General features: G+C 54.2%; 1 protein-coding gene and 1 pseudogene across 2 annotated transcripts in view; one reads left to right on the top strand and one right to left on the bottom strand.

Moving 5' to 3' along the window:
- The window catches only part of LOC108514487 (uncharacterized), a 9068-nt gene extending 7102 nt beyond the window's left edge, over nucleotides 1-1966 (bottom strand). Inside the window, exon 1 of the mRNA XM_017850744.1 lies at nucleotides 1844-1966. Coding sequence (XP_017706233.1) covers nucleotides 1844-1966 — 123 coding nt within the window. The remainder of the gene's footprint in view (nucleotides 1-1843) is intronic.
- LOC108514529 (uncharacterized) overlaps nucleotides 14-9663 on the top strand; it is a 40130-nt pseudogene continuing 30480 nt past the window's right edge. The window contains exon 1 of the transcript XR_001881234.1: nucleotides 14-7757. The product of XR_001881234.1 is annotated as an uncharacterized LOC108514529 (transcript). The remainder of the gene's footprint in view (nucleotides 7758-9663) is intronic.

Raw genomic sequence — 9663 nt, 5'->3', positions numbered from 1 at the left:
AAAAAAGAAAACATCTGTTTAGAATTTATTATTATTATTATTATTATTATTATTATTTTGGTTAGATGTGTTTGGAAAGGTTATTGGGAAGCTACAACTCTTTCCTGGAAAAGTGAAATATTCCATTTAATTCCTAAACCCACGCTGCTGATTTTTTCCTCCTGGTCAGACACTTGCGGAGAGCTGATTTAAGGGGGGATCCTCGGTTCCGCGTTGGCGGCATTTGGGCCGGTTCAGTGAAAGGCCCTTGTGTGGAAGCTGCTGTTTACAGTGGTGTAAAACGAAAAACAACTCATAACTTTTTGTAATAAATGCCCCTTTATAGGTGCCTCACACACAGGCCCAGCCAGTGGCCCTGGGGAGTTTGTGAGGAGCAAGAAAGGGGTGAAGGAATGCTTGCTTGTTATGATTATAGGGTTTCAAGGTAACATGGAGATTAATTTTTTCTTAGTTGGGTTTCAAAAGCCATGGCAGCCTGCAGGCCAGCAATAGCTTCATTTTGTTTTAGTTCATTGGTTCTAGCTCTTTGGGGTTTACAATATGTTTGTCCGTGTGTGTACGGAGCTAGGGTTAAAATGAAACCCCAAACAGTGGGGGATTGAGCCTGCTTTTTAATATGATTGTGCCACAGGTGCAATTTCCCCCCTGCCCTCCCCACCTTACTGAGGTGGTTTGGATAACCTTGCTGGGTGCTTTCACCACAAAATAATGGGGGGCCTGTTTCCATAACACCCCAGGGCTATGAGCTGGCTCTTGGAGGCTGTGTTTCTGGGAACATGGACAGAGGCCTGGGTAGTCCAGGCTTGCCTCACGCCTCCCTCCCCCTCAGCTGCCTAGTGCCCTCCCCAAGAACCCCAAGGACTGAGGGGACCATTTCAGTCGGGTCCAGCCAGCCACGGCCGGAGGTGGAAAGTTTACCTCTGTGCTGGAGGAACTAACCTTGGCCGTCTTTTTTGTTGGGCTGCTTCCCCCGCTGCCCCGTCGCCCCATTTTGAGTTTTTATTTATGACTTTATGAGACCCAGTTAGCAGACGTGAAACCTGGGGTGGGACATTCGGGGGCGATCTCAGAATCGGGGTGCAGCTGCGGAAGGCATGTCATGATAGCCGGGAGCTCCTGCTTGGCATGGCGTTGGCAGTGATGAGGTTGGTAATTAGAAGCTCAAGAAGTTCCGCCGGGGCCTTGCCTATAAAATGCTGGAGACGTTTACCCGGAGGCCACAGCAGACTGGGAACGTAGCACGGAGGACAGGAATGGTGTGGTGCTCTGCTGAGGCTGCGGGGCGTCCCTCTGGATTAAAACAGATCCCGAAACAAGCGGCATCCACCTCCCCTACCCGACAGGCCAGACCCGGGGCAAGCCAGGCAAAGGTCTGAGCGTCAGAGGAGGCAGTCTCCAGGGCCGCTGAGTGAGGGCTGCTATTCGTCAAAGCTCCAGAGCCCCGTCTCCTGCCACATAGTGTGCCCCTGGCCCATGAAATGGGATGAGGTCAAGATTTTGCAGCCAACAGTTGGGGCCAGCGCTGGGCACAGAGGCCCTGGCGAGGCCCTGTCCTGCCTTTGTCCATGTTCCTTCCAGCCAGCTCAGCCTGACAGAGTCTCAGGGTCCCACCAGGGGCTTCGCAGTGGTGGTGGAATCTCCCATCCCGGCACAATTCATTTTTGAGGGCACACACACAAAAGAGAAGGCTCTGAAAATGAAACTGGCACTTGTCTGTTTTTTAAATCACTTCTGGATTTAACATCAAGAATGTGGAAAGCAGGGGGCCAGGGCCACATGCACTATGGTGTGGGCTGGTAGAAGGATGGGCTTTTATCTGGTTTTGTTTTAAACCAGGGCCTACCCCAGGATAGTCCCTTGCCTGTGCTGGGGCCTCACCAGGCTCCAGCCCCTCCTGGGTGAGAAGGGTCTCCAGGGTGCTGGTGGGGGCGAGCTGGGCTCCACTTGGGCAGTGCCCCTCCGCCATGGTGAGGTCTCATGCACACTGCCTGAGCAGGTGCAGGCTAGCAGTTTGCCTTGCTCCACAGGAACAGCATGGTGCTTTGCAGCAGGGTTACTTTTTATGTGGTTTGCACCTGGCTGGGTCAGGCTGTCTGTGTGAACCTTTCTCACTCCCTCCGACCCCTTAAAGGGCACTGGGGCCTGTCCCAGCCCATCATGGATGGAGCGTGACTGGAAGGCAGACCGTGTGGCCCAGGAGGAACTGGGAAGAGCTCTGCCCACCCAGATCACCCAGATGGGCACCCTGCCTGGGCAGGTGCTGCCTCGTGTCCGGTGCAATGTCCTCTCGTGCAGTGTAGACGCATGCCTGTGCTGGAGGGTGGCCTCTGGGAAGCGAGGGGTCCTTCCAAGCCAGGCAAGAAACACCATAAAGTCACCGTGCTTCCTTGGGGCGTTGGGTTTTGAGGGTGCTTTGCATGTTTGGGGAGAAAGGAGAATGCTCTTGCCGAAATCGCAGCAAGCTGGAGTCAGCACCCTGGGCTTCAGTCTGCCCCTGCCTCTCCCTGGGTGACCGTGGCACATTTGAGCTCCTCCCTGAGCCTGGATTCTGAGCTCTAAAGCGGGAAGAGTGTTAACCCACCTCAGAGACCTCAGACATTATTTCCATAAAGCACCATTCCAGGCACGTTGTCGGGGAGGGGCAGGACATAAATGGCTACTGCTATTGTCACTTATTGTTGTCAACAATAATCACTGTTTTTGCTTAATATTTATTTTATTTACCACTACTATTGTTTTATATATTCTATGATGTTATATTCTGAGTAACAGATAACCCAACTTCAGTCTCACCAGAAAATGAACCAAGAAGTTTACTCTCCCGACCCCACAGGTGGGAGCAAAAGTGGACCTTGATGGTATCTCTCAGGTGGACTGGCAGGGGCTCACAGAGCCACCACTTTCCTCATCACAGGGACTTGGTGTGAATGTGGCTTCCAGATGCACCTCGCACCTCACATTGCGTACACAAGATGAGACCAGGGTCTCCTTGGGGACCTGGGAAGTGCTGACGGAGGAGGCACCCCTTCCCAGGGGCAGGACGGAGAGCACACCTGGGTGCTGGCCTTGGGTCTGACCTTTGTCCTCCCACTCACTTCAGGGGCAGGGGTAGGACGTCCTGATGCAGGGTCCCAGAGCGGCCACACCAGCCACCAGTGTCCTCGCTGGAAATGCAGATGGTGATTTGGTGAGAGGGTTTCACCACTCTGACGAGCTAATTGTTCTTTGCCCTGGTACGTTAACCAACATGCTTGCTTTGGAGAGTTTTCCCTCCTAGCTGGTCGTTCAGGAAGACCCAGCAAGATCATCCTTGCTGAAAACATCTTGTCGGAATAAGAGAGAGCCCTAAATGGCATTGGTCATGGTTTCTGATGTTACAGAACTGAGCAGAGAGAAAAAGCAACAATTGTCTCCAAGCAGAGACAATGGATCTTTCATATGAAATATTTATTTTCAGAGCTGCCCAGTGTTCCCGGGGCTGGGACAGTCCATGGAGCTCGAGCGTCCGGGAGTGGCAGGCCCTAAATGTGTAGTTGGGGACAGAGATTTAGAGAAGAAAAAAGAAAGTCTCCTGCCCCGTGGTTCTTGGACAATTTCAGTGGGCACGTCTGGCTTTCTTTGTTGAGTGGAGGCTAAGCTTGCACGAGTTAATTTTGTTTTCTTCCATGATTTCTTTTTAAAAGCCGCAGGGCTTCACTTGCGAGTGCTAGAACGATGGCCAGGTTTGGGATGGTGGGCCGGATGGGGCCTCCCTCGGCCAGGCCCAGTTGGCCTTAGCCAGCTGGGTCACAAAATGGAAGTGTGAGGAAAAATAGAGCCCAGAAGAGGAAGGGTCTGTCCCCAAAGGGCTAAGGGAGAGGCCATCGAGAGGGCGATTTGGGCCAATATTTGTGGTTTTCCAGTGTCTACTCCTCCCCAAATTCCATTCTCAGATGAACCTGGGAGTGGCGCCGTAGGTTGTGGGAGAGTCCAGCCTGACTTGGTGAAGCCACGCACAAGCAAACACCCTTCCGGGCTAGAGAGGGTGTTTTTGTAACTCTGACAAATGTGGCCCAGAGTCAGGGCTCCGTGAATATTTTCTGAATTGATAGAATGAAGAGGCCTACACACGAGCCATCCCCCGGCCCCTTCTCCGAGGTGCTGGAGGAGCTGCCCCGGGAAAGCCAGGCCAGAGCCCAGGCTCCCCTTAGCAAATTTGGGAGGAGTGGGCCCTACTGGGGCTGTAGTGAAGCATTCCTGTGGTGCCAGGGGAGTGTTGGGAAGGCTGAGGTGGCCCATCGGCTGGGGACACCCAGTGCATTGGGGGACCTGTCTGGACACCCCAGCGAGGCCTTGAAGGAGTACAGATGAGGGAGTGGCCCTGATCAGGTGGGGGACCAGGGTCACCCAAGCAGTGTTCTTGGCCAAGTATAATATTTGGCTTCAGAAATGAGGGTTTTTTTTTTTTTTGTCAATCGGCTGTCACATGTTTTATTTTGCTTTCAATGCTAGAGCTTCTCAGTTTGGCCCCTGTAGCCCTTTACGTCAGCCCACTCAGAAGAGAGCTCTCTTTCAGGGTGTCCAGGAGCCTCTGATGCTATAGGCAGAACTGGTATAATGGAAATCATGAAAAAGAATGAAATCTTGTGACAATGGGCAAAAAAAAATAAACCCAAAACCAGGTGTCTAGTCACTTTTTTTGTGCATGGTGGGAGGCAGTTTGAAAGTAAAACGAAAATTGGGGATGGGAAGCTTCTCAGTGGGGTCTGGACTGGGGAGTCTCATCTTTCTGACCACCCAGGAGCCTGTGTGGAGAGAGTGGCTGGGCCCACTGTCCAGCCAGCGCCGAGAGGATTTCTGAGTGGAGATGTGACCGCAGGGTCACCCGTTAGTGTCGTAAAATAAGACCGGTGGTTGTGGTTACTAAATGTGTGCATGAGATCTACGTGGTAAAAAGGCCAAACAATTTTTTTTTAAAGCAGTGATAGAATTTTCCCTCCAGATTTAAAAAGAATCATCCCTGATGCTTTTGGTTTTCTAAAACCAGGGCTTTTTTTTTTTTTTTTTTTTCCTGTGGAACGCCCTTTCCTTAATTCTGGCATTTCAGATGGCAGGAAGAGCATTTAGCTGAAATATTTACCTGCTGATTTGGGGCTCTTAAATTTAGAATCCCCTTTCATGTGTTTAAGAGAGATATTTACATTCAAATCAGCCTTTTATAATTACATTTTAAATTATAATAAAATGATGGTGCCGGCGCTCCAGTTTTCCATGTATTTTAACTGTAAGAGAAGCTGTCGTGAATTGAATGGGGGCTGCCCATCACCCAGAGCCCCCCCCCGCCACCCACCATGTGGGTTCTGGCCTGCAGTGCACACGTGTGTCCTGAGCATGGCGGCTACACAGGTGTTACCTGTGGGGCCCTCCCTCCAGTGCCAGGAGAAGGGCCCGACGGGGATTCTGGCCCCATACAGTGCGATGGTTGCCCAGCTTCACCACCTGCAGCTCCATCTGAGAAGGGCCTGATACGGGCTGGGGTCCAGGCCCACTGCCTTCGTGTCCTGAGCCCCACAGTGGCCTGCAGGCCTGCTTTGGAAGCCATTATCTCCTGGACGGCCAGCTGGGCATAGCAGTGGACACTTCTGGTCGAGGCGGTTCTGCGGGTAGGGAGACTGTCATCTCCTCCTGCAACCGTAACCCGGGCCCTGCCTCCCCTGCTATGCCCCTGTGGGTCCCACTGTTGCCATCTCGTCCTCAGTGGCTTCCCGATGTTGCTTGCTGGCAGAGCAGGCCCCGCACCATGGAGCATGGGGGACCCTTCCCCTCCCAGGGCCAGACTCTTGGCAGCCAGGCCAAGCCGCTGCTGGAATGGAATTCCCGGCGTTCCTGTTGGGGCGCATGGCATCAGAATCCTACCTGCTTTGTCTCTGGCATCAGCTGGCGAGCCAGTCACGTGGCCGTGTGCGTGAGACCAGAGCCCAGGACTGAGGGCTCCTCCCGGGCAGCTTCCTCCTCGCTCACTCACCCCCACCCCCTTTTTTTGGCTTTCAGCAGGACCAGCTCTGAGCAGGCGTAAAACAGTGTTAAAACAGAATCCAGGCAGCAGGGAGCTCCTGTCCACTGCGGCAGGCTCTCACAGTCCACTCGGGCTCTCGCGGTCCACCCAGACCACCCTTTACCTCGAGTCCTTATGGACAGAAAGGCCCTCATGTGTCCCGTACACCCAGGAGTCAGGCCCAGAACAAGGCAGTGGTCACTCCATGCCATTCCCTCTGGTGCAGAGCTGGCCCTGCCTGCCCCCAGACGGCCATGGGGTGGGTGGTGCCGCTTCCTGGAGAGCCCCTTCCCACACTTCCAGCCTTGTTACCCACTCACACAAGGACACCCCAGTGGTCACTGCTGCAGCTCCCGGTCACATAGAGGGTGAGAAGGGAGAGCTGGACAAACAGGTGACCCAGCAGACCCAGCCTGATGCCCGCAGGAGAGAGCAATGGGGTCTGATATTTTGTCTCCAAATGAAAGAGCCACAGTGAAACCCCAGGCCTGCCAGCCCCAGTTGTAGGGCCAGAGAATGGGGATGCTTCCCTGAGGTAGTGGCAAGGTTTGGTTTTGGTGAAAGGCAAGGATTTGTGAGGGTCTGAGAGGGGAGGGTGATGGGCCTGGACTCCACCCCGACGCCCTGTCCACCGTGGCTGCCTGGCCACTCTTGGACTCCTTGGCGTCGAGCGCTGACTGGGTGCTTGCATGGGGCTTGGGGCTCTGTGCATATTAATTCTGCCACTCCAGCAGCCCTGAGTGGGAGGAGCCATTATCCCCTTTCTATAGATGGGGAAACTGAGGCAGGCTTGCTCATGGTGAAGTGGCCAGTCAGACACAGGGCCAGATTCACACCTGCAGCCTGGGTTCCCGGCTACAACAGCGCCAGCCTCCACAGGCGTTAGAAGGGGGCTCACTGCCAGGGCCCCGGCCAGGGCAGCTTTCAGGGTGGGGTCTCTGGCCTCATCCTGGAGAAACGGCCAGGGTGCTGGCTGCCTCCTGCTGAGCCTGGCGTGGGAACAATGTGGCCTCTATCCCTGGAGTGAGCCAGGCCGCCCGGACGCCCAGGCCCTCAGAGCAGCCCGGTCAGGCAGGCGCCCACAGCATGGCGTCCAGGCCACGCTGCCCGTCCACGGGGTGCAGGCGCCTTGGCCAGGCCCAGGCGGCCGCTCCCCATGTCCTCCCTGGCCGGCCACTGAGTGGCCAGACGCCGGCTTCCTCCTCCCTCTCCCGCCCGGCCAGCCTCCTCCTTTTTGGTGGTGGGTTTGGGGCCCCCCCCCCCCCGCCACTGCCACGTCTGCCATCCTCCCGCACCCACGAGCATCTTTCAAAATTCCCGGTGGGCGGGGCCGAGCTGCAGCGGCCGCCTCTGCCCCCCCCCCCCCCCCCCCCCCCCCCCCCCCCCCCCCGGGCAGCCAGTGCCAGATGAGAGCAGGAGACAAAAGTAGCATTTTCCTCGTACTCCGGGGCTGGCAGCAGGGCCTTCCCCCAGCACCACATGGCTCCTGGCAGCCCTGCCCCCTGTGCCGGGGTGGCCGAGGCCCAGCCGAGCCCACTGAACCGAGGGACGGTGACGGCCAGAGACCAGGGGGCCCGTGGGCCCGCAGCCGGGGCTGGCACTGGGCAGCCTGCTGGCCGGCAGGACCTGCCCTCCTCCCCCGCCCGGGTGACCGGCCGGGCCCATGGACGTCATTTTCACTTCCTGGCTTTGGAGAAGGCGCCTCCATCCTCCGGCACCTCGGGTAAGTCACCTTCTTTCCTTCTGTCGTGAAGACGAGCCGAGGGTGCTGCCATCTTGTGCCCCGGTGCCTGTTACGTGTCCTCCCTCTAATTGGTTCTCCAACTCGGAATTCTATTTCAGAGCCCTCCATCTTCCGTGCAGGAAGCCCTGCCAAAAACTGCAGGGAAAATGCAGAAGCCAAGCCCGTTTACTTTCAAGATCCAAAGCTACAGGCTTTAGAAATCACAATAAAAATGAATGTTTATTATTTCACAGTAGCTGCGTCTTCCATTATAATGGGAACAAATGCTTTGGGAGTATTAATAGCCATGGCCTACTCCTGCCTGCCTGGTTGTGGCAGTTTGTGTGTGGGGTCTCATTGTTATTATTATTATTATCATTGTCTTAATTTTTGGTGGCACCAGGAGTGGCAAAGGGAAAACCACCAGGACCGTCCACGGCTCCTCCCAGCAAACTCATCGGCAGGCAGGGCCAGGCCGGCACCCGGGAGGGAGGACTTTGCATCTAGAAACAGAGGCCCTTTTATTTTGTCCGGCATCTTTAATGCTACCATGTCCACAGTTTAGGGATCTAGTTCTTTCTCCCTTTCGTTTTATTTTTTGGGAAAAAAAAAGAAAGCAAGCTCCTTTTGGCTCTCAGCTCAGCGTGGGGAAAATATTTTAGGTTGTTTTGGGCTTTGTTTTTGAGCACTTATTTCAACTTGGGGGTTCCGCCTGAAAGTGCTGTGCCTGTCTTGTCACCGCCCTGCCCGCAGACTGCATGTGGGGTGCGCTTGGGCACTGTCCACTACACGAACCCTTGGGGATGTCCTGAGTGGCCTCATGGCCTGCCCATGTCCTGGATCCCACCCAGTTCCTCACCTGCAGAGCTGTTGAGGGGAGATACCTAGGTCGTCCAGGGCCTGAAACGTGGCCAGCAGGGCTGGAAGTCCCTCAAAAGCCTTTGAGTCCCCCCGCCTTGTCACTGCTGTCCCGGAGTTGGGTTCGGTGGCTGCCTGGGTGTCCCTGTTGGTCCCTGGCCCTCCAGAAGTGCTGGCTCTTTTGATTCCAAGGTGGGCTTTGCAGAGCGCAGCCCCATGCCCACCTCCAACGCTCTGGCAGGCTGACAAAAGCGTCCTGGGATGCGGCCTGGTTCCCCACCCTTGAGGGGAGCCAGGGTCTTGATTTATAGAAAATGGAAGAATCAGACCCGGAAAGTTCTAAACAGCACTGAGAGGAAAACTCCCATGGAAATCCATCTTTGTTTTCCCAGTTCGGAGGCGCGTGGGCCCTGTGTGCGCGGGCCTGGGTCTGAGCGGCCGGCCTCGGCAGACAGCACCAAATCTGTAAACGGAGCTCAGCTCACACGAGGACTCTCCGCGACTGCTTTTGTTCGTAGATGAGCCAGCAGTCGATACTGGAGGGTCTGGGGCTGCAGAAACAGGCATATATAGCAGAGATAATTAAAACATTTCATGATTGTGACAGCCACATTCTGCTGCTGCAAGCTGGAGGATTCATGCCACCCAAATATTTAGCAAGCATCAAATAAAACACTGGTGGCAAAATAAAAGTAATAGAGAAAAAAAAAAAACAGAGCATAATACATTTCAAAGGCAAAAGAGTCAAGGAGATAGGGAATGGGCCGGGGGGAAAGTGGGGAGAGTTCAGCATTTTAAAAGAATTCCCATGTTTAACAGCTGGCTACTCATTTTTTTTTTTTTTTTTGGTATAATTAATGTAGGCAAATAGAGCCTTAATCCTAAATCCTGGAATGAAAGATGGTCAAATTTCCTGATCATTGATTTATCGTTTTTGTTTTTTGTTTTTTTGGACAGGGTAGGGGCAAGTAGCAGAAAATCAATTAATTCACATAAGGAAACATTTTCGTTCTAAATTAATATTGCCACTGCAGTTAAATTTATCTAG

The sequence above is a fragment of the Rhinopithecus bieti genome, unplaced genomic scaffold (assembly GCF_001698545.2).
Source record: "Rhinopithecus bieti isolate Rb0 unplaced genomic scaffold, ASM169854v2 scaffold_32081, whole genome shotgun sequence".
NCBI lineage: Eukaryota > Metazoa > Chordata > Mammalia > Primates > Cercopithecidae > Rhinopithecus > Rhinopithecus bieti.
This window is presented reverse-complemented; position numbering and strand designations above follow the sequence as displayed.